Source organism: Gekko japonicus, unplaced genomic scaffold (genome assembly GCF_001447785.1).
Source record: "Gekko japonicus isolate JY-2015 unplaced genomic scaffold, Gekko_japonicus_V1.1 scaffold289, whole genome shotgun sequence".
NCBI lineage: Eukaryota > Metazoa > Chordata > Lepidosauria > Squamata > Gekkonidae > Gekko > Gekko japonicus.
This window is the reverse complement of record NW_015174282.1, coordinates 1,190,112-1,215,707: the sequence shown is the minus strand read 5'-3', so window position 1 is coordinate 1,215,707 and position 25,596 is coordinate 1,190,112. Positions and strand designations below refer to the sequence as shown.

General features: G+C 42.3%; 1 protein-coding gene across 1 annotated transcript in view; it reads right to left on the bottom strand.

The window, feature by feature from the left end:
• Positions 1 to 25,596, bottom strand: part of NCOA2 (nuclear receptor coactivator 2) — a 223,136-nt gene that overhangs the window by 10,037 nt on the left and 187,503 nt on the right. Inside the window, 8 exon segments of the mRNA XM_015423896.1 lie at positions 533 to 610; positions 7,918 to 8,196; positions 10,398 to 10,563; positions 14,529 to 14,658; positions 16,313 to 16,528; positions 17,310 to 17,516; positions 20,960 to 21,083; positions 21,085 to 21,177. Of these exon segments, the coding sequence (XP_015279382.1) occupies positions 533 to 610; positions 7,918 to 8,196; positions 10,398 to 10,563; positions 14,529 to 14,658; positions 16,313 to 16,528; positions 17,310 to 17,516; positions 20,960 to 21,083; positions 21,085 to 21,177 (1,293 nt within the window).

Below are 25,596 nucleotides of genomic sequence, written 5' to 3'. Positions count from 1 at the left end.
GATAAGCATATGGAGCAGAGGTCCATCAGTGGCTATTAGCCACAAGGTATAGCTAGGGGCTCTGGGGCAAGTGATGCTCTGTCTTCTTGGTGCTTGGGGGGGGGGTCAACAGTGGGAGGGCTTCTAATGTCCTGGCCCCACTGCTGGACCTCCTGATGGCACTGGTATTTCTGGCCACTGTGTGACACAGAGTGTTGGACTGGATGGGCCTTTGGCCTGATCCAACATTGGCATCTCTTATGTTCTTATGACACAAAGAACACTCACAAAAGGCTGCGTTGAAAAATGGGTCAGGTACATGAACCCGCACCTTCTGGTGAAACCTGTTGTCTAACTTTCTGCTCAGCATATAGCCAAATTACTACAGCATTCCTATACATGGCTAAAGAGGAAGAAGCGGAATTAACAGTGTCAGAACACAGGGGTGTAGTAGTAGAGATCACAATCCAATTGTAGGGCTGGTGCAACTTAATAAAAACCTTTAGAACACTAGGATAATGAAATATAAAATCTTCAATACCTGTTCCCTCACCTGTGTTGGTACTCCAGGTCTCAGAGGCATGTTCATATTGGGAACATTGCTGATCTGATTTATCAGTGGCTGACGATTCTACGTGGGAAACGATAAGCATAAGAAATGACAGGAATAATTTGTACATGTGCGCCATAAGAAAGTTGTGCTTCTTTTAATTGTAAGGACTGGTTGTACTTTTCAGTGTTAAGAATGTGACAGGATAACATCACATATTTGAAGTGGACAATTATGCATAAAATACAAATCTTAATTGCTGTCATAGTCAATCTGCTAAAAATGTGGGATCTGAAAGTCTCCCTCTGACCCAGAATTCACATCAGAAAGAACTGGACTAGCAGCCAAATATGAGGCCAAGACAAGCCTAACAACTTCTTTCCCTCTACCTTGCATGTAACTAAAAATGCAATGTCTTCTTGCCACTGACCCTGTTTTCCCTTGGACCACCTCCTGTGTGCAGATAGTGGTACAAGGCACATGGGAAAGACCTGTTAGTAGAAATGTTAAACAATTTCAGATGACTACACAGTAAAGGAAATGCAATCAAATTATATACACACACGTATAACAAAGGATCACATTAACACAGCAAGAGGGTACTCACATACATGTTCAGACAACTATGCTTAATTTCCCCTTCCCATTTTTGTGCTTATTTGCCAAGGAGAAAGTTTTCTCCTTTGCAATAGCTGCCATAATTCCCCTCTCAATGTGTATGGCTGTGCTTGTATGAATTTAATTATTCGGAAAAGAACTCTACTTATTGTTCTAGTGAAAAAAGGGGATAAAGCATAATAAAATACTCATAAGGAATAATATAAAACACACATAAGGAAAGAGAGCTGCAAGGACTGTTATTTGCAATCTGATAATATCTTTCAAGGGATAGTGGAATTCCTTCATAAACCTACTCCATACAATGGCATAAAGCACTGGAATTCACAACACTGAAAAATGCCTTTATATACTATACCTATGGGAATTATCTTCTGATAATTACATGTATAATCTATAAATGTGCCATGACAGCTTGGCTGGATTTTCCATATGACTGCTGGTTACTGCAATAATCAGTGTTGTTGAGTAGGCTTATAAGGGTTACCTGTGTAGATTCCTTTGATAAAGATAGTATCAAAAATTATAGGGAATTCAATCCCTGCAGCTGTCACTTTTGTGCATGGCCACCTTAACTGTTCCCTGTACAGATGAACTGTGAGTATTTTGCTCAGTGGGAGTATGAACTCAGCCTGAATGAATACTGAATGAATATGTACTTCTGGTACATCCCCCCAAAGAACATTATGCTCCAGTAATAACAACCTACCGATGATCTCTGCCCCAAAGAGTATCTGGCTGTCCTCGACCAGAACCAGGGCTTTCTTGGCCCTAGTTCCGGCCCGGTGAAACACTCTGCTGGGTGAGATCTGGGACCTATGGGATCTAAAGCAGTTCCGCAAAGCCTGTAAAGCAGAGTTGTTCCGCCAGGCCTATGGCTGAGGGCAGGAATGGTTCTTCCATCTTAGATTGGCCTCCATTCCTCCTCCCCTCTTTCCCCTCCTCCCTTTTGCGTATTAGGCAAACTTTAGGATATTCATCTCCTTCCTGGGATATTCTTATGCCATGATTTGGTTATTGTTATTTTATTGTATTTATTGCATTATAAAATAAGTTAATGTTTTAATTGTATGGAATGTTTTTAAGAATGCTGTAACCAGGGGTCTTGTTGTAGAAAAAGAGCTGCCGGAGCTCATTAGCATAACTCATTAGCATAACTTATTTGCATATGCCACACCCCCTGACATCACCGGAAGTGACAGAAGGCCACACCCCCTGACATCACCGGAAGTGTGTCAGAAGGCCCGGCTACTTACCCTCCTGCTTCATCCTCATTCCCAAACGGAATGAGGATCGAAGCAGAGGGCGGGGTAAAGAAGGGGGCGGGGCTTCACCACGTGACTGCCCCGCCCCCTAGAGGTTCTCTTCCGGAGCTCCGTACCTGAGAGCTCCCCCCCGACTAGAGCCCTGGCTGTAACAATGTTTTTAAGAATGCTGTAACCTGCTCTGAGCCCTGTTGTACAGGAGAGGGCAGGCTATAAATAGAAACAAAGAAACAGAAAGCAGGAAGTAGCTTCAATGCAGGCACCCAATGGCAAACACAAATGTTTACTGAAGACAATTGTTTCAGTGACATCTACAAAAATCTCCTTTGTAAGTTTCTTTTGTTTTTGCTAGTCTTTTAAAAAGCACTCACTTTTTCCTATTTGCTATCTGACCAGAATGCAGAGATGTTGAACAATGCTTGAAAATACTCATTGTTGCTACAAAAAAATTATTTTACAGTTCCCTGACTTTCCTTTACCAAGTTTTGTTGAGTTTCCTGAACACCATGCAAAAATAATTCCAACCTTATTTTTGTATCGGTTATGTTACATAAAGGTTTTATTAAATGGTTTGAAACTACCCAAGTACTGAAATACAGAAATATCTGCAAGATCTTGACAGATATCTGTCAAGCTTCTTTAAATGATGTTTACTGAAGAAATACATCTGTTTGAAATTGCATGAAAAATTATTCCAAGATGGAAATTTCAATACAAGTAATCTCTAAACATTAACCAATGACAATTGTTGTTGTTTTAAAACTATGCTCAAAGATATTTCAGTGAATGTTTTTTTAAGTGGCTTTACTGAAGATGAATTATAAGATCATTTTGAATTTGCAATAAAAACTGGGTTTTAAATAAAGTATTCTTCAAACATGATTAAATAAAGATACACGGCTATCACTTCTATAATTTTCTCATTTTGTTTTGCAGCTTGCTGAGATTCTGATCAATTTGTTTCTTCTATTTTGGCTTCTTTTCTCAGTGTTGGGGCTTTTTTTGCATTTTCAAGGTGTTTAATTTCTCCCTCAAGTTTCTTCTTGTTGCTTATGGCATTTAACCTCCAAGCACTCTGTGCATCCTGTGGGAGCATGCCTCACTGATTGCAACATGCTCCTATCCATTACAAGATTCGAGTGCTCCAGAACTCAGGACAGTCTTGACAAACAACAATTTCTTCATACAAGTTCTCTATTAACATCAAATTATTAACTGAAAATCCACTTTCAGCATTGCCATGAGACAAGATAAGGCACATTTTGACAACGTTTGACAGGTCTGAGAAATTCTTGCTGGCCATCAAAATACACTTTCCCCACATATACCCCCAAGAGCACTTCGGTCCGGGGCGCAACATCGCCTGGTGGTTCCAGGCCCCCGGGAGGCAAGGCTCGCCGCGACTAGGGCCAGGTCCTTTTTGGTGGCGGCCCCTACTTGGTGGAATGAGCTCCCAGAGGAGATCAGGGCCCTGCGGGATCTTATGCAGTTCCGCAGGGCCTGCATAATGGAGCACTTCCGCCAGGCTTTTACATAGAGGCCGCCACTACCACCACCACCAATGATATGGACAACATCGGGGTTAAGGATGGCCCGGGAAGATCTGCCACAATTTTGCGCGATCGATATTATCGAACTTATTTGCTTGGGATCAGCTATAGGACAACATCATCCCCAGAGAACTGTTTTACCATCATTGTAGATTTTCGGGGACCATCCTGCTTTCAATTGAATATTATTGTTGTTGTGACTAATTGTTACTAATATTTTTATTGCTTTTATCCTGTTTTATACGGGCTTTGCCCCTTGTAAGCTTCCCTGAGCCCGCTTTGCGGGGAGGGCGGGGTAAAAATCCCAACAAATAAATAAATAAAATAAAATAAATTGTGGGCAGCTGCAGTTGAAGCAGTGTATTCTTACTTTGATTTTTCAGTAGTTGTACCACTGATTCAATTTGCTGCATGTAGAAGTTCTACTACAGTCCCTGCATTTAGAACTTCTAGTACAGTTGCAGTTTGGTGTAGTGGTTAAGTGTGTGGACTCTAATCTGGAAGAACTGGGTTTGATTCCCCACTCCTCCACTTGCAGCTGCTGGATGAACTTGGGCAAGCCATAGTTCTGTCAGAGCCGTTCTTGAAAGAGCAGTTCTCGAAAGAGCTCTCTCAGGCCCACCTACCTCACAGGGTGTCTGTTGTGGGGAGGGGAAGGGAAAGGAATTTGTAAGCCGCTCTGAGACTCCGAGTGAAGGGCGTAATATAAATTAAATCTCTACTTCTTGTATTACAGTGATTCCAATATTTGGCTTATGTATAATTATAATAGGATCTAATGCTGATAAGTCATGAACCATCTTGAACTTCAAAGGACCTCTCTCAACCAACTTTTCAACTGCTACTAACATATCTCAATATTCTAGGTAAAACTTGGCCACCTGATGTTCACTTAGGGCCCTGTTACACGAAGGACATAAAGGCAGGAATGTCAGGCGGATTTTTGGGGCGCGATCACACAGCAACATCTGGGAAGCGTAGCCAACCTGTGGCATCCCACCGAAGATGCGCAGTAAAAAAGTACCACGGAAAGTGCACTAGTATCCGGAAAACACGGGGCAGGGGTGGGTGTCTGATCGCGGGAGCGCTAGTATCCCGTGGCATCCGGTGCCCGTCCACATCCCGTCGCAAACTGGATGTTTTTCATAAGCGCACGCGCACAAACGCATAACTGAAAGCAGTGCTGCTCCGTGGAACTGCACATGTGCACAAACGCGAAACACTGGCCGCGTCGCTTCTTTGCCACGCTCCAGCATCGCCGTGTGATTGCCAGCTAACAGCCTAAGTGCAGAGACTCAGGGGAATGTGTGATCGGGCTCCCGTGCTTTATTTTGCTCCAGGGTGAACAGCCACGCCTCCCCCCCGCGTTATCTGGCCCGTGTGACCAGGGCCTTAGTTTGTTTCTTTTAAGAGCTTCTTTTCTGAAAAGCTGATTTCATCCTTGCTTCTGTTGAGCAAGTTTTCAGACAATTTCATGTCAATTGTTAACAATTGGGAACCACATGACAATTTTTGCAGCTTTTCTGATTTTATGCAATGGCTTCTTGATTAGCTCATGAAACGCTTCATAAAAAAAAAGAGTGAATGGTTTTGAAACATTTGTAGAAATATCCCACAATCTCCAGCAACTGTTTCATGAAAGCCATTTTGCAATTCATGAGTGGATCATGAATAGCAGCTTTTATGCAATTTGCAAGTTTACTGATTGGAGTTATACTTCTTCCACATACTTTTCAGTGTTGTCAAATAGTGCAATGTTCTCAAAACACCTAGTGGGGCAAAACCTCTGGGGACATTATGTACTTCCAGTCATAGCAGTGTATGATGCTTGCCTAGCTGGAAAATGTTTGCACAGATAACACATATTGCACAAGACTGAATTCAGGTCCCAGTTCACTGCATACAATCCTGTTTTATTATTTATTTGATTTATAGCCCGCCCTCTCCGCCAAGGCAGGCTCAGGGCGGCTTACATAAAAATGCATATATAAATACAGTTAAAAACATACATAAACAACCAGTCAATTATCCATTTTCCTAAAGTGCCAGAAACAATTACTCAATTAAAATGCAAGACCAGAGATTTCTTGATTAAACCATACCACTGCTTAGGTGATAGTCCTGATGATATTCTCACATCAGCTCAATTTGATCGACTAATTTATGCAGACAGGCTAAAGATGGTAAAGTTAGGGCACAGGGTCACTCCTTGGTATTTAAGGTGGCTCCTAATTGAAAGCCTGGTGGAAGAGCTCTGTCTTGCAGGCCCTGCGGAGCTGTAAAAGGTCCTGCAGGTCCTGATCTTCTCTGGGAGCTCATTCCACCAGTATGGAGCCACCACCAAGAAGGCTGTGGCCCTGGTTATCGCCAGCCTGACATCTTTGGGGCCTGGGAGGGCCAGCTGGTTTTGGGCCCCTGAATGCAGTGCTCTCTGGGGAAAGTATGGGTAAAGGTGGTTCCTCAGGTATGCCGGACCCTGACCATAAAGAGCTTTAAAGGTCAAAAACAGCACCTTGAAGCGAATCCGGGATGCTACTGGCAGCCAGTGCAATGCTTTCAGCACAGGCTGGATGTGCTCCCGCATGGAGAGGCCCATCAACAGCCTTGCCGCAGCATTTTGCACCAGCTGCAGCTTCTGGATTTGGGACAAGGGCAGCCCCATGTAGAGGGCATTACAGTTTTAAAAGACCCACGTACAACATGAAGGCTATATGTTCCAAGGTTGATCAATTATTTTTTTTCTCTTTTCCAATCAGGAAAACAGACACTTGCAGCGGTAAGGAAACACACGCTGTCTTGAAACATGTGAAGAATGTCATCAGCAGTAACAGCCTGAAGAAAAACACTGGTCAGGTACTGTATGGAAACCTTATAACAGGGTTCATTTCAAAAACGAACCACTAAATCCATCTGACTGTTTTGAATCACAGAATTTAAAGCTTCATCAAAACAGGTAACAAATATTCAGCACTGCTTTAGATACTTTAGTTGAAGGTCAGAAAGGTATGGTGCCATATACATTTATTTTGTTTATCCAAGATGAAATTGTTTGGGTATCTGGATCTCCGAGAACATTTGTTTGAATAACTCATTGATGTTATTTGCAAGAGCTAAATGACACCTTCTTCATCACTGTGGCAAAACCCACAAGCACTCTGCCATAATGGTTTGTGAGAAAGGTAGTTCTTTCCATCCTTAACATGTTTCCCCCCCAGTGTTTTCTCTCTTCCTCCTCTGTGCTTCTACTAACTGAACTTGTACTTGGCTTTGAACCAAAACATATTGCAATGGACTACTGACTCAATTTAATTTTCAGGTTCTTCTGATGTAATGGTCCTTGTGCATGAGACTGCACACCTCCAACTGCCACATTAAATAGTTCAAACGTTTTGTAGCACACTTTACAATAACCTGGTGATAGCCACAGAATGAAGTTAGCATGAAGTTTGATATCTAGCCATCTGTTAAAAAATTGTCCTCTTAGAAGCCATCTTCAAAACGTAGCTCCACATGTAGGCTTTCACAGAAGCACTCTTGCCTGTCACCAAGACATAGTAGATTTGTTTGTCTGGCAAGTAGGGACATTCCAGGGCTGGAGCTTTCTGGATTCCTAAATGTGTAATTTTCTGACTTTCCCTTACCAATTTCCATTTCCCTGCCTTTCTAGAAGGTGGCAACCCTCATGCCTAGGAACTTGGAAAAAAAGTAAGCAGAGTGTGATTGCAGCCTGCAAGGCCAAAATGGAGACTGGAAGACCACTTACAGCTCTAAACAAGTGAAGCTCACCTAGATATCTGACATGAAACTGAATATGTAGAGTCAGGAAACAGTCAGCCTCACAAGCACTATTTCATATGTAAAACCAAGTATCTGGAGAGCCATTTATACCCACTGTATTTATGTAAAGTTGAATGATGGCCAAAGCAGTGACAGAAAACATAGAAGTATGAAATACCTGCTGTGCTTGAAGTCTATGCTGCAGTTGTAGCCTCAGCTGATTTGGTGGGTTCTGTACTATGCCAGCAGGCCTCAGACCTGGTCTAGGTTGCATACGTAGTGCAGCATAACCTGGTCGCTGGGCCATTGGATGGAAGTTTGGGTCCTGCATTGGTGTGTAGTTGCCCTGGGCCATTTGAGCCTGAGAGGCATACTGCTGTGTGAAGACAGGTGCCTTTTGTTCTAGGATGATGTTTGATTCCTGGCTTGAAAATGGCTCTGGATCCACAGCTTGGCTCTGCTGAAAAATACACACATACACACAAAATCAATGAACGTTTATAGATTAGGTTTATGTACTTCTTTGTTTATAAAACACCACAAACAGGTAGCATTATATAACAATGTTTATTTTTCTCCAACTCATTCTACATTTATTAGTAAACAGGGATCGTTTCGTAGAAAAAGAGCGAGGAGAACCCATTAGCATAACTCATTAGCATATGCCACACCCCCTGACATCAGGGGCCCGGCGGTGGACCTGCAAGGCCGGCGGGAGTGCGAGGAAGCCCCGCCAAGGCCCTCCCTGGCCCCAGGCAGGCAGGAGTGGGGAGAGGCGGGGAGGAAGCAACTTACCCTCCCTCTTCTCCTGCCTCCTCCTGGCTGAATGAGGGCCGGAAGTGGGGTGGCCGGAAGCAGGGGGCGGGGCTTCGTCATGTGCCCCGCCCCCCGCACCTCACCCGGGGGAACTGCGATCCCCCCCGAATTGACCTCTGTTAGTAACAACCCCATTTAAAGAAGAGAAGAAGAAGAGATTGGATTTATACCCCGCCCTTCACTTGGGAGTCTCAGAGCGGCTTACAAACTCCTTTCCCTTCCCCTCCCCACAACAGACACCCTGTGAGGTGGGTGAGGCTGAAAGAACTCTGACACAAACTGCTCTTTTCCAAGGACAGCTGTGCCAGAGCTTGTGACTGACCCAAGGTCACATCAGCAGGTGCAAGTGGAGGAGTGGGGAATCAAACCTGGTTCTCCCAGATTAGAGTCTGCACACTTAACCACTACACCAAACTGGCCAATAGAGAAACTATACACACACACCAGAAGTTCCCTGTGCCAAAGGATCATACTCATGCCTTCCAATGGCTCCGATTGGTGCAATGCCAAGGAGGACAGAGAAGGGAAGGCATGTATCTCGTCAAATATAATCTCTTCTCTCTTTTTGTTGAAAGGTAAAATGGTTTGTTTGGAAGGAAGTCTAGGTGTCTTGTGCATGACAGAAAGCTGAGTTTGTTTGGCAGGTCTGCACAATTCCCAATGTGGGACTGTATGAAGGTCAAAAAAGATGAACTCTGAGATAGGAAATGTATGGCCAAGAGTGGTATAAAACATGTACGGTTACGTCTCTTCCAGATGCAGCTAATGCAGTCTGTATATTGCCTGTTTGCCTAGTCTGAAGCCTTGTGTGTGTCCATTTACTGAGATGGATCTTAACCTAACATCTTCGGCTGTGCCAATAAGATTAACTACCTTCTATTATGACGGACGACAACCAGGCAGTTTCTCAACAGTGGAATTTTTTGGAAGCCACACTGAATTGCTCATGAGCTGGATTATTTCCCAATTTCTCCTGGCATGGGAGAGAGATGAGGCAGGACAGCCCTGCTCCGACCATCTCAAGTGATGTCTGGTTTTGAAGCTGTCGGTTAATCCACTCATCCTTCCCACTCAGGGTAGAAAGACAGAAGTGATAACAACATATGCAGTGTCCAGACAGTTGTCAACTTGTAGCCAAGTTGTCATGATACAGACTACTCCTTGTCTGAGGAACAGGCCAAAGACTCAGAGGATGGGGGAGCTGGGTACCCAACACCATTGCAGGAGGCAGCAGTTGGGACACCTCGAGCAGCCTTTAAGGAGTAGGAGAAGCCCCAAGGCCTTCCCTTCTGATTTGGACTTGGGCCCTGATCCCTCCACCCCAGAGCCTGCCGCTGAATCAGAGGTCTCTTCTCAACCAACCTCTCAAAGCCCTGAACCACCTCAGCCCTTTTGCTGCCATAACCTGGAACAGCAGCTTTACATACTGAAAGCCTGGTCCTGCAGAGGAGGGGCTGTTTTCTTCTACCTCCTTGCAGTAATATTTAAGAGCTCAGTTCACCCTTGGCCTTTACTGGAACAACCTCCATGGTACAGTACTGTGGGCTCCAGAGCCTCCTGCCTTTACTTCTGGACCTCAGCCTTGAGCAGGCACAAGGATGCTCTCTCTCTTAAAAGAAATGCTGCCCTCTGGAATTGGAAGTAAGCTTAAATACAGGACACACTTAAATTAAACAAAGGATCTCTTTAGTAAGAAAGTTACCTTCACAATGTTAATATATGGAAGAATATTCAGAATATTATTATCCAGTTAGCGCTAAAAGGTTTTTTACCCCAGAGAAATGTTTGTTACAACTGAAACAGCATGATACATTTTCAGAAATGTTTTTATACTACCGATACCTGGCTGACTAGTTCTGGTATCCCTAGAGCTCTGTCAATTTCTTCGAGACCATCAAAATTTCTCAGTGCCATGTAAAGCTGATCAAGAAGAGCTCCCTCATCACTTGGAGACTCTGATGCAGGATGTTGACACAGCAGTTCATCAGGAGAGCTTCCAAATGGTTGCCTGGAAAGGAAAGCATGCAATTCATTAAGCAAGTACTGGGATGATCTCTCCCACAATCCCAAACAAAATGCTGGGAACGTGTTTTGGGATTCTGCTAGGCAAATTTATTTGAACTGAAATAAACTTCTTGTTTAGACTTTGCGTAGAACATGGGAATATACACTTTCTATATTTATCACTTTTAGCCCCATCAGGACATAAAACTCTTTTTCCTAAGCTTGCCACTGTTACCAAATGGAATACAATTTTACAGAGAGTGCAAGGAGGCAGCTATTTCTTTATCTTAGCTCACATTATCTCCTTATCCCATTCTGGTATTAGCTGCCAAGTTCTATCTGTCTGGGAAATTGCACTGCTAAATCACTGTACAAGTTAACACCAATAAATATTGTTCTTATCCAGAATAACATATTCTATTCTGACAACTTAATTTTATAACAAGCTGGATGATTACTGATAACACTAATCAGATAGTTTAAATCAAGAACACTGAGACTGCCACTTCTTTCATTCTGTACCAGAAGATCACTAACTGTTCCCGACAACATGCAGTTGTAAGATTGTGAAATCAAACATGCTTTATCATCAAAAGATTATGAAACCAAGCCACCTTGGTGCCAGGAGACTGACATATAATAAAAAGTCAATTGCTGAGCTAATTCCAGCACGCAGCCCCTCTCCAAAGAGAATAATGATTTGGCTTTTAGGTTAATTAGAGCAGTATGAACAAGCATTCTAACAGATATATGATAAAGGAAACATCTACAGTAGGGGTATGCAAAAATCAGCACTTGGGCCCAAAATAGGTTGCCTACCCCTGATCCGTATCAAGTGCTAATGCATCACACACAGTGGCTTGGTTGCAAAAAATATCTAACCCAGGCTTGCTGTTATCTGAACAAGTCTTGGGCTCATGTACCTTTCCCTTGCCTTCCATGCCTCAGTTATCTCCCTTTCACTGCAAACCAGTTTGCCATTATATTCAAACCAGCAAAGAATGATTTACGTTTGCCCTACAAACAAGAACTGGAGATCATGCTCAAACCTTAACTAGTTTAAATCATAGCTTACTGGTTTTGATGTAAGACAAGCAATGATTTGGTGTGAAAGGAAGACACTGGAGAGTGCAAGGGGACAAAAGAAGAGGAGTAGGCTAGTCTGAGGCGAAGAACCATGGGTTTGGCTGTTGCATCTGAACTGCCTGTATCTGAATGGGATATCGCTACAAGCTCAAATTCACAGTTGTTGTTGTTCAGTCGCACAGTTGACTCTTCGCGACCCCATGAACTACATCACACCAGGCCCTCCTGTCTTCTGTCGTCCTCCGTTCGTTCAATTTCACGTTCATTGCATCAGTACCACCGTCTAACCATCTCGTGCTTTGCCGCCCCCTTCTTCTGTTACCTTCAGTCTTTCCCAGCATCAGGGTCTTCTCCAGTGAGTGCTCTCTTCTCATTTGGTGGCCAAAGTATTTGAGCTTCAGCTTCAGTATCTGTCCTTCCAGGGAAAAGTCAGGTTTGATTTCCTTTAGGATTGACTGATTCAATATCCTCGCAGTCCAGGGGACTCTCAAGAGTCTTCTCCAGCACCATAATTCGAAGGCAGCTATTCTTCGGCACTCGGCCTTCCTTACGGTCCAGCTCTCACAGCCATACATTACTACGGAGAATACCATTGCTTTGACTATGCGGACTTTTGTTGAGAAGGAAATGGCAACCCACTCCAGTATCTTTGCCAAGAAAACCCCATGAACAGTAATTCACAGATCATACTATAAAATAATGAAACAGTTGGAAGGAGCAGACTTCCTGTCTGCCAGTCCTCTCAGTAGATTGTGCCCCACCCTTTGCAGATGTTCGAAATCTGGCAGCAGATGCGGACCTGGGAACAGCAAACACCTCAAAACATCTAGTCTGGCCCTAATCTATAGAGTCCAGAGATGAAAAGATTCTGCTCTGTTCCTTCAAGATGAGGCAGTTGGTAGTTCATAAAGACAGTGCTGATGACAATTCAGCTATTTGCTTCATTTTCTCCTGTGACCATCTCCCCACAGCTGTTTTTCTTCATAACGTGTCAAATGTGTCCAGAACCCATGAAGGAAGTAGAAGGCCAAAAGTGCATCAGAAAGGTTCAGATCCTCCTCTTCCTCCCCCATTACTACTGCAAACTGCACCCTCCTCCTGAAGCTTTTCAGCAGCAACATTATTTCCTATCATGTCTAATTAAGTTCTTCTTGTTCACCCAAGATTTTCAGTTAATCTCCTGTCCTGGTATTACTTTTATGTGGTTTATATAATTTTATTTTGCTGTTGTTTGAGTTTTAAAATAGTGTTTTGGTTTTAAATTTTATGCTGCCAAGAATACCCTAATTGCAAAAGCAGCATATGAATAATGTAATCACACACACGCACGCACGTGCACACACACACACACACACACACACTACATTATAAAAATAATATTTTGTGGGATTTATCCCTGACAATCTTGCCATTAAGAACTCAGTGAGTAATTCAGCTCTCTTTAATTTCAATGATGAAATTAAAATGGCTACAATGTAATGTTGTCATTTCCCTAAAATAAACCTATGGCACAATTCATGGGATGATCCTCTTTCTGAAGTCCTGGTTCCAAAAGAGAAAGCAAGGCATCAGAAGTTAAGTACTGCATAATATAGAGTGCTCTTGGACAGCCTCAGATAGTCCACACCATGCAAAATAAACCATATTTAAATATTGCTGGGATAAGTATTTAGACTGTGAAGTATTTATCAAGGGGAGACCAATTCTGTATGTTCCTATCTCTCCCCAGAATGATGAAAGGAATTTATAGCATGATCCGAACTGTACGAGCCTTGTGTGCATGACAGCCTTGTAAAGAAACTGCTTCTCTCCTTGAGCCAGGAGACAAACAACTAAAGTCAGTAAAGGTATTAAAGCTAAAACCTTATTGATATAAATCAATAAAAGCAGCTGGGCATTGTTCTTCCTCCTTGGTCTTAACTAGGTTAAATAAGATTGCCAACCGGGCACATAGAAAATGTCCACCAAGAATAAAAATGAGGACAATCAGCAACAGGAGTTAGACCTATAGCTCCTTTCTCCCTGATGCATTCGCCACTAGTTATTTTCAGTGATTCAGCAATGAACTTTCTTAGTTTGCACCACTGCCAATGAAATTATGCCAAGCAGTGTCTAACCATATGGTTATTATGACTAAGAAAATACAGTAAAGCCATAAAACGAGCAATAAAGACTATATAAGACATTATTACAGACAAGTGTCAAAGCAACCAAGTGCAATCAAATAAAAACTTGTATCAATGACCAGTTCACTTAAAATTGTGATTGCATATTACTTCAGCACCACAACTGCCAAACTGCTTAACTGCTGTTCATTTTGAAGAGGTTATTTTAAATTTTATTTACCAATCCATTCGAGTACTAGAGTCCTGTTTTACACTGATTTGCTTTTTCAACATATTTTACAAGAATTATGAAGTGCTGTATTCTATCCACAAATTTATGTGGATACACATAAAATACACATAGGAATTAATATTAATGCAGTTTTCATATTGATTTGGTGAAGTTAGACATAGCTTCAACTGGATTGCAATGATAGCTCCAACTTGAACTTTGATTTGCAAACAAACCTAGATTTGGTTAGCATACCTTAAGGGGTAACATAAGAGAGCACATCCTACCAAGGTAATAACAGCACACATTTCTTCCCTCTAAGCAAGTCTGAGAGGGCCTACACTCTCAATCCCATTTCTATACAGTCATGCTGGCCAAGGACAGGCAACTTGATTAGCCACTGAACTAATTAGCAAATGAGCTAGAAGCTGCAGTAAGTAGGAAGAATGATCTGGAGATAGTGCATAAAATTAAAGAACACTTTCCTACCTCAAGATGTATAAACACATACTAGCTTGTGAACATTTTTTTAAAAAAAAATCTTACCGGTTCTGATTACCAAAAGATGTCTGATCTATGGGCAAGATACTATCTGGCCATGGAGCAGTTTGATTTGGAGGAGCCTGCTGCTGGCTATATTGAGGACCTCCCATATTCATTTCAAGTTCCGAAGCTCCTAAGAGAAGAAAACCAGATACACATAAAATCTTCCTGACATCAGTAATAGTTTTCAAAAAGGCAATGCCACTGAAAGGCTGGCTATGTGTAATTCTTTGATCTTAAGCATCCAGCTATCTTACAATTGTTAAAATACAACCTCATGGATAAACAGGTCACCCAGCCTGTTCTCAGTTGCAGTTTCTATAAAAAATTGATCCAAGTTGTGCTTGCAGGGTTGAAAATCTTTAAAAGTACTATAATTTTTTTGTGCACTGTAAAACTATTGATTCAGTTCAGGGACTGATCCAACTGTACCACAGATATATCATTGTGTACAGTGGATTATCTACAGGGCATAGCAAAACCCTGATTTCTTCCTTCCTGCTATGGCATACATGGGCATTCATCATGTCAAACCATGGCAGCAAATGGGAAACCTGTGCTCATCTGTCTCCCACATCCCCATCAAGCCCTCCCAACTGTTCCAATAGTGCAAACTTGGAGCCTTGGGGTTTTTTTTTTTTGAGTGGTGGTGTGGGGGCTGCTGGATAGCGACACGAGCAGCATGCTCAGGCCTCATAGTTCCTGTATGCTTTGACACAGAGCCTGTGCCAAGGAGAAGAAGGTGGACCAACAGAACCTTGTTAATCCTAAAGTAATCCCTTCACTGTATCTGCACTGGGACCAGTTTAAGCCCAGTTCAAGTAACATGTGACTGCCTAACCTACTTGTAGCTCTGAATCTGAGCGCAGTTGCATTGGGTGGTAGAGCTGGGGGCCACACTATCTGCCAGTGCAAAGTTACAAAGCTATAAGAATAAATTGCTGAAACAATGCCAGCTCTGCTATATGCAATAGTTCTGCTGCCACACTGAACTGAGCGACTGTATTTACATCTATTTAAAACTGTCATCACCTTCAGTGGTTCTCAGAATCTAGCAACCTGAGGACTACCTTGTTCATGTTTGTTTCTTTGCATGATCAGAGGTCATGGCAGCTGCCTTGGTATTTCTACCCAACTGCCACCACTAATTACACCTCTCTGACCCCATGGTATTTAGTGTCCAAATGAGGGAGACTGCCTTAAGCACTTTAACACAAAAAAAGAGTCTTGTGGCACTTTAAAGAGTAACAGATTTATTGAAGTTCTCCCCCCCCCACAGCAACCCCAGCCAATGACAGGGGTGGAAATCCCTTTGTAGTTGTGTCTTGCTGTCCTGAAATACTGGCTGAGTATGAGACAGTTGTATTTAACAAGAGGGAAATCCAGGCATTGCTGAGGAAGTGAGGAGACAGGGAGAGAAAGACAGAGATAGAAAGAACAGTTAAGGGACTGTTCAATGGGCTATTCTGGACACCCCTTCCTACCTATGTTAGGAAGGCAAGCTGACCTCTTTTATTTACCTATTCAGGGTGTGAAAAGGGAAACATAAATTCTTTCTTCCGTCTGCTCCTCTGCCAACACTGTGACAGGCAACTACACTGTGTAACTTGCCTCATGCACAATAACTCATTTGCTAACTAGTACTCTTTTCTCAGCTGTCACAGATGTGCATAACTGGAAAAGGGGTGGGAGGGAACACCAGACTATCGCCAACCATTCTGTTGTTATAGCTGATGATATAAATTCCATGAAAAGGAGAACATCTCAATAACTGGACTAAGGCTTACCAATATTCATAACTTGAGATTGAAGCATTTGCCTTGGGCCAGGGAGACTACTGGGTCTCACAGGAAGGCTGGACGTTGGGTTACGTATCATGCCTCCTTGGACTGGCCTGTTCATGGCACTTGTTGTGGTAGCACAAGTTACCCTGACAGCAGCACCTTGGGTTCCCCAGTCGCCTGATGGCAAGTTGGGCCGAGGGGTATTACTGCTCATCATCCCTATTAAAAACAGACACACAAAAAAGTTAACTTGTGCTTGAAAAGAGCTCTAGATTCAGTTTTGACAGTTCTGCAAAGGACAAAATAGAAAGAAACCAAGAGTTATTTCTTTTAGCACATTTTTGGTGAAAGGATGGATGATAAGTTATTGTATTATGACGTGCCATTTACATGTGATGAATTCTGCACCCGGAAAACTGCACACTGAGAGATTAAGACCTAGTTTCATTTAGATTACTGTAATGACATACTTTCTAACAGTTAAGATAAATTATGTGAAATGTACACGTTCGCCTGGAAATGCTCTCCTAGCAACAATCCAGGAAACTGATGTTCTCTTAATCATAAATATAATGGCAGATAACTATATTCCTGAGACTTTTAAGTATCCATTACATTTCAGAATATTTTTAAAATCTTTTGGAAAGAATTATCAGCATGATGGAACTACTCAGAATAAAGCCCAATGATTACAATGGGACAGGTTCAAAAACATGTCTTTAGGATCACAGCCTATGGCAATTCTATGCGCAGTTACATAGTAGTAACCCCTCTAAACTCAGGGGAACTTTCTTTCAAGTAAATGAACACAGAATTAGGCTCTAGGTGCCTGAAGCACTGATACCCGATCTGGTATCTCTGATGCCAATTTACTGCTGCTGAATTCCATCCCTCATCTTATAATTTTATCTTTCTGGCTGTAACTGTTCAGAAACCAAGATCCATCCATGAAATTACTGGGCACGTTATGAAGAACCTCACAAAAGACAGTAGTCCTTACCTGGGCTACTGTTCCCTAGATTTCCTTGATTTCCCATCATTCCTTGATTGCCCATCATTCCGGGCTGAGGTATCACTGAATATGGACTGTTGTTTCTTATGGGTGGGAAAGATCCAGCACCTGATGAGCTTTGCAAAGTGATGTCAAGTGGTAAATTCTGGTTTGGTAACATCCTTCCCAACTGTGCTGATCGTGAGTTAGTAAAAGCTAAGCAGAGAAGAAAATAGAAAACAAAAAATGATTCTGAGTGGTCATATCTGAATAGTACCTGAAACTGTAACTTCCAGGAATATACTCTAATTAAGCACAGTTGTTAAGAGAAGGAGATGTGAACCAAGATCCCAGTTCAAACTTTTATTGGCCATACTAGTAGCCATATGCACTTTTATTTTACCCTCAGCTTTCATCTACATTGTGGATCCACAATGCTCACCTGTTTTAAAAAGCTGCAGCAAAAAAAGGGTGTGTGTGTCTTTCTGCTGTGAGTAGACATAAGGGGGGTGGCTGCGGCTTTCTCTCTTTCTGTGTGGAATTGCTTTCAAGAGATTTCAGAAGCTTAATTTTTTTATTATGGGGTAGCTGGTAATCGGTTGTTCTGGCTCCCCGTTAAAAAAAAAAAAAGTCGCAGCAAGGATAATTGGGACAATGTATGTGAAGTACCTTAAACATTCAAAATTTTTACATGAATTAAAATTCAAGCATATGACATTTGATCCCTTGTATTCTCTGACTTTTCTGTAATGAGCTCATTTGGGGAGGGCGATATATAAATCTAAATGTATAAATAAATAAATAAATAAATAATGGTCCTAGCATGGGAAATCACTATTAAGGAACGTCAGAGAATTTTCAACCAAAGGGCTTAGCTGATTTCTTCTCTTTACAAAATTTGTTAACCATTACCAATATTTCATAACTAGATGAAGCTGAACATTAAAAACTCACATGATTCCTTTCCTGGAAGGAACACGGTGTGGTTGGTTCAACCTGTACTTATGACAATTTCACCCTTCCTTCTGAAGGCTCCCATGAGAATTTGCCTGGGGCCAAGAGGATCCTTTTAGCCACTAGAATGGTATGAGTGGCAGGGAGATATTGCTGAGGGCCAGATTTGTCCCAGGAGCCACTAGTTACATACTGCTATCATAATGAAACACCTGATGTACTTATTAATAGTCCTTCTAGGATGTTACATTAAAAAGATACTTCATAAATTTCTTCTATACACACACAAATTGTTCGGGGTGGGAACCCTCAGTTTGGCAGAAGAGCTAGGTATTTTTAAATAGCAAATTTCCCCCAAAGAAGTATTTGCTCCTTGTGTGGCACACACATTTATTTATTTTTACAGGCAAAGCTAAAATTAATCCATGGATATAAATATCTCATCCTTTAAGTGCAGACTGCAAATCCTTTTCTAGTGAGAAAGGCAGTAACTTCTGAATATGATGAGGCAATTCTTATGGTTGCTACAAAGAGCAGGAGGAGACATCACCATGGCAGGTCCCAACCTGAGTTTGTTAATATAATGTGAATGGTAGGGAGGCACTTGCAGGAAATAATAAGTAAAGGAAGGGGGGCTTAAATCCTCTATGGACTCACATTACTAAGCTGAATGCCCCATAATATTTGATTTCTGTCTCAGTAACAAGAATGTAATGTCTGGAAAAAGAGACACCACTCTTTTTGGATATGTGGATTCTAACGTGGAAGGTAACAGACAGAAGGTATTTATAAAGAATGCTCCAGCTTGATACACTACGGTCCCTGTGACACGGGGGGAAAAAAGGACGGGCAAAGTGTGGCTTTTGAAAGCCGCACCAAAATAGAGACGCGGCAGCGGGATCATGCAGACCCCGTGAGCTGCCGCGCAATCGCTCCCCGGCACGATCAGATGCCGGGGAGACCGGGGACCAAGCGACGGGAGGCTGCCGAACTGCGCATGTGTGAGCATGCGCAGTTCAGCCAGGAGCCAGGGATGCGCCGGCAGAAGGATGCGCCGGCAATCCCACGGCCGCGCTTGCCCCGGCCGTTCCGGTAAGACCTCCTCTGGAGGTGGTGTATTTTTGATGCGGGTTTTCGGCAGGAAGGGCCGGATCGGGGACGGGTGCGCAACGTTTCCCAGATGTTGCGGTGGGATCGCGCCCATTTGGTGCACCCCCGATCCGTCCCTCTCCCGGGCCAAAACCTTTCATGTGACCGGGGCCTACATTATTTAAAGGAAACCAATGCATGCAGTATCTGTGATCACATGAAAATTAAATATTTAAAATGAAGGTTTTTAAATAAGGACTTTCCAACCACATTTTGTAACAGTTTTCAGAAATTGGTTTTAATGCAGAGAACTGCAACTAAATTGCCTTAACAGGACATTACTACTACTACTACTACTACCACCACCACCACCACCACCACCACCACTACTACTGTTGTCATTTAATGGGATATTGAACTTAAAACTATCAGATCTGGAAAACACTGGTTTTAAGTTAAGCAATCTCTGTCATTTTTAGGCCTCATTTTCCCATGTCCTACTTTTAGTGGTTTCAAAGCATATGCATTCTCTTGGCTCCAGTCAGCAACAGGGAACATGAACAGGCAGAGGTTTCAATACACAGACATCCTGTATCCGATGCATGGAGTGGAAAAAATCTTATCTAGCAACTTGGCAGCATTTCTGGTATAATTGTCCGGGTAGGCAGGTATGTTAGGAGTTCTCTGGGTCAACTGCCAGATGGAATAGTTAGCTGTTTGGAAAGGTGTGCAAGGGGGTGGAGGGGACAAGTACAGCAAGAGTTCAGCACTCTTAAAGGCTTCTGACTGAACCTCCTCACAGCATCAATCATGTTTCAGAGGCACAAAGAAGTCCATAATATATCTATTGCCTTCTCCTCCATTTACTTTGATCAATGCTGCAAGTGATGATTGATCCACTACTGGCCACCTTTTAAAGCCTGATCCTATCATGCCAAGTTAACAGATCAGGTTTTGGAAAGCCTCTGTTGACTAGCCTAAGCATTTTGTAAGAACTGTGATCACAACTGTACGGAGGCAAATGGGCTGCTAGAAAGTTTGTGATCTCTGGATTGGAGGTGTTTCCATTTTATGGTAAAGTATCCACTTCTCCTTGGTGGTGGAAAGTGCTGTCAAGTCACAGTTGACTTATGGCGATCCTGTAGAATTTCCAAGGCAAGAGGTGGTTTGCCCTTGCTTGCCTGTGTCACAACCCCAGTATTCCTTGGAGGTCTCCCATCCAAATACTAGCCAGGGCCAACCCTGCTTAGCTTCAAAGATCTGACGAGGTCAGGGCCCACTTCTCCTTAAGTACAATCCAATACTGTGCAATGAATTATGTAAACAAATATGTGGCAGTCATGTGTTATTGAGTGAGTCAAAGTAAAACTGTCAGCTAAAAGTACATATTTTAAATTTGCAGTGACATTAAATATGGTAATCTTGGTAAAGCAATGGTAAAGCACATTGCCCACGTAAGAGTTCAGAATAGTGCTCTAGTGGATTAGAACAGCAGATGGTGCTATTCTGTTAGTAGAAATTATGAAACTGCTTGTCAGCCTTGCAAAAGCTACAGTTTTTATTCTTATCATAATAATTTTACATGCTTTTGTGACCCGGCAATAGCTCAGACTTACTGCTCTGCGAGATCCTCATTGATGGTTTCTGGGCTCCAACAGGAGTGCCAGGGCTGTTTTCACCTGTGATCTGCATGAGGTCATTGATGATGGCTTGTTTGTCAACCGATCCTGCTGTTTTCTGAAGCACCTGGTCGGGTGTCCGGGAAAAGCTGCGACAACTGGCTATTTTGCAGATCATCCAGAATTTCTTCCAAATTATCTAGCTCGCTGCTGGGCTTTAATGAAAGGGAGGAAACCACATACATTTTTCTTACTGAGGGCAAATTCTTAATTGTTCAGTTGAAATATCACGGAACAGAATGAACACCTGGTCCTGGGTCATACAGGGTTTTTGCCCTGGGTTTCATGCTGTTGAGAAGCAGCCCCCCTCCATTCCCCACAGCACTGTGGTGCATTTGTACACCTCCCAAGGTTCCCTCAGCTTTTCTCTGATCTTTCTCAAACCTACTTTGGTATGATGTTTTGGGAAAAATTGCAGCAAATCCTGGATGGCGGCTTAATGGGTAGAAAAGTTCAGATTATCCTAATCTTGCCCACAAGGCAACCATTTTCCTTGTCCCCATGGTGGCCATTCTCTTGCCAACAGGGTCACTTCCTGTCTGTTTTTAAACAGCAATTGAGTATCATTACCATGTTATTACAATCTGTCGGTCAGATACTCTAATTCCAAACTTTCATTTTAAAAAACGTAATTCTCTAGACCTTTTTGTAGTGAAGATACAAGAGGAACAGCATAGCCTGTAATTAAAGGGGCTACAGACTTTAAAGAAAATGAAAGTTGGGGATTCAGGAGAAACTGATACACAGACTGTTATAACATTAAGATGATATAATAATATAAAAATGCCAGTTTTAAAAAATGAGAAAGTCTTGATGGTAGGGATACCATTCCCCAATCCCAAGACTGCTGGCTAGCTGGCTGTCGGGAGGAAATTCCCTCAATCCCCAATGCTGTGCATGATGTGCTGATGTCACCCAGAAGTAACATCAGTGCATTGATGACGTTGGAGGGGGGATGCTCTGCTTTTTGAGCAAAACTCTATGGTTCGAGACCAATTTTACTATAGAGTTTTGCCCCCAAAGCAGAGTATCGCCCCCAACATGCTGACATCACTTCCGAGTGATGTCAGCACATGGTGTGACGTCCCCGCCCATCCCTGGAACTCCTTCCAAATTTCCTTGCCAGTGCGACGAATGGACCTGGCAACCCTTCTTGGTGGCACAAGTGGCGGGGGAGAAAAGCCACTGTTAAGAGACTGGGGCAGGGAAACTCCAAGGAAACCTGCCATATGGAAGCCCTGTTGCCACTACATTGTGCTGGCAGCCACAGCAGCCAGGGGGAAGCCACACAAGCCTGTCTCCATGTGGGAAAACACCCTGTAGTAAGCATTGACAGGAGTATCCATTAGCTGGACCTCTTGATATATACCCCACAAATAAGAGGCCTGGTATAATTTCTCCTCTTGCCTCAGACTCTTTTTGAAACCATAAAGTAGACTAATCAATACTCTTTCTAAAGGCAAACTGGTTAATATTTTCTTCTTGCTGCATAGTCATGAACTGGCACAGAGGTATCTCCAAGGGTGCAAAGGATTCAGAGTTTCATGGACGAAACAAAAAACCCTTTTCACCAGAAATCAACACTCTGCCATTATTGTAGTATTGCTTGCTTAGGACAAGAACAAACACACATTAAATAATAGTTATTTCCACATGGGTAACACACATTCGGTTTGCTGGGTCTTTCCATCACTGCCAGAAAACTGCAGATTTTTTAAAAACCGAACACAGCGATTCGCTCCATCTAATGAGCAAACCAGAATCTAAGTTTCCCTACTTAACATTAAACTGCTGGCTTGATGATCAGAGACATTTACTAATGGAAACATCACAGGAAGTGAAAACCTTCTGAGTTGAGGGCACTCTAGCTGCCTCAAATTATTCTGAAAATTAAGGATGGCCAGATGAAGGCTGTATTCAGATGTAACAACAAAACTGCAGCTGCAATGAGCAGGCATGAACACAGCTGCATAGTTAAGGAAATTTCTTTCAAGCAGCACTGGATTGCAAAATCTGGCATAAACAGCCACCAAAATGTTTTTTTTTTCTTCAAATACAGTTTCATCCCTCGTAGCACTGCTGAGTCTTTCCCACGATCTTTACACATATGTTGTTAACAACACTCACATAAAGCGTTGAAGCCAGCTAATCATTTGGGCCTTTGCACATTTTCAAACCAGAAGACTATAAAAGCTCTTGGTTAGTAACAGAAAACAGTCTAATGAATTACTTCTAAATCCCAGAAATAGCATTATTGTATGTACCAACTTACATATGAACTTTTATCTGGCCTTCAGTAACACCAAACATGCAAAACTCAAAAACAAAAACAAAAAAACAACCTGTAAACTTTCAGTGAAATAAGTTTTTATTACATATCCCAAAGCAAATAAGTTGAAAATAAATAATTAGAATTTTTTAGCCCAGCTGGGCCTATAAGCCTAAGACTATATTGCTTCCTCTGCTTGGGTAGCCCTTGATTTATCCTAACTAATTTTTAAATGAAAAGGGTTTACAGTTCCATAAAAACATGGATTCCTCACATATATGCGCACACACACACAAAGAGGCAAATTTAGGTATTAAGAGTCTACTAAATAAACTAAAGCACAGAGGCACAGACACTGGTTCCTCCCATAAGGTTCTTACTGGATTGTGGCCTGCTTCTTGACCTCCCCCCTTCAATCACTGGGCCTTTACTGAGGAGAGGCATTTGCTAAGCATGAAGGTTAAGGCTGCCACTGCCAACTCCAGATCGGGAAATTGCTGGATTTAGGGGCGGAGCCTGGGGAGAGTGGAATCTGGGGAGTGGGAGAAGTTCAGTGGGTAAGTGATTCTACAGAGTCTATCCTCTGAAGTTGCCATTTCCTCCAGGGGAACAGAGAAAGCAACTGGGGGGGGGGGCAGGGAAATAGAGGGTGGCTGTTGGTGTCGGTGTGACATAACTTCCAGGAAAACTCAGAAGTTATGCCAGTCCTCTCTAAGCACCACTAAAGCTCTATGGTTTTATGTCTGAAAAACAGCTAAAACAAGACAGTTGAAACACTTCTTTAACACAAATTCTGTACTCAGTTTTCGTAAACACATAAAAATCACAGCAAAATTTCAGAAGGAAAAGTTATGACAAAGGAGATTAATGTACATTTAAATTCTATTGTGCAGACATTTATTAATCACAGGATGTATAGCAGACTCAATATTCAGTATATCATTTACTGAAAAAGTATATTAAAGTATGTTAAATATTGGTGATGAAGTTTTAGATAAAATATTTAAAGAACGAGTTTTCAAAAATGTTTACTATTAATTTTTATTTAATATACACCAATCAGTTTCCAGTGAGGTTTCCCATTGTGACTCTAAGTAGTTATAACAATAACTTATAACAACTTAAAAGATTGTTGTTGGGACAACTATCTTAACTTCATATATAGGTATATGTGAAGTTAATATTGCTGTCTCAATTTGATATAACATAAGAGTCAATCTATTTTATTGTCTAGTTATCCTTTGGGACTCTTTACAGAGTTTTATCAACCTGAACAATTTAAGGAAGAAGTAGATGTGACATCGGGTATGGAGCTGCCTCTAAAAATGCTATACGGTTTAGGTGGAGTTGCCTGTATTGTTTCCCTCCCTTTCTCACCCAAACCTGTGTCTGCCAATGATGTGGAGCAAAGGCAGTGAAAGGCCTTACCTGACCTTTCCAATATATGGCTAACTCTGCTCAAATGTTATGGGGAGAGATGAAAGAGTATGACATGGGATTACTGTTTTCAGCAGCAACTCTTTGTCAGGTGCAGGTGTCATAGTTTGTCCTAAGAGCTACCAAACAACTCCAGTGTTGGATTCAACAAAATTTTCCCCCCACAGAAGGAGAGTTCCTGCAGCAAATGCTTCTGTTCACAGAGGATCTCCCTTTCCTCCAGAAGCAGCATTCTGGAAGGCATTTTGGGCTGCAGTAGGAAATTCTGCTATGCTGAGGGAAAATCACTTCTGCCAATCCCAAGGACTTCTTTGTCCAGCTGCCATGAAAATCCTTCATCAGCAAGGACTGATCTGTCACGCAAATAACAACTATAGCCTTCTAGGAAGACAGTTTCAAAGGGTATCTGTGTTGGTCTATGGTAGAAAAGCCAGATTAAAGTCCAGTAGCACATTAGAGACCAACAAGATTTTTGGGGTATAAGCCTTCAAGGGCATAAGCTTTCAAGAATCAAAGCTCACTATGTTGGATATCTGAAGAAGGGAGCTTTGACTCTTGAAAGCTTATACCCAGAAAATCTTGTTGGTCCTTAAGGTGCTACTGGATTCAAATCTAGCAACTCTAGCCTTGTTAATGCTTTCTACCAATTCATATGGAAGCGCTGAGAGAACATGCTCAGAGTCACTCTCCTCTTTATTGGCATCATTCATGTCCTAGATCTTCAAAGCAGATTTCCAAGCTGAGTGCTGGCTAAAGGTAAACCCTGGCCCCCTAATACCCAGGCAGCTATCTCATAGCTTATTCCTGGCTTCATAGGATATAACTGAGTATGATCAGAATACTGTCTCTTGCCTCCCTACTTCATTAC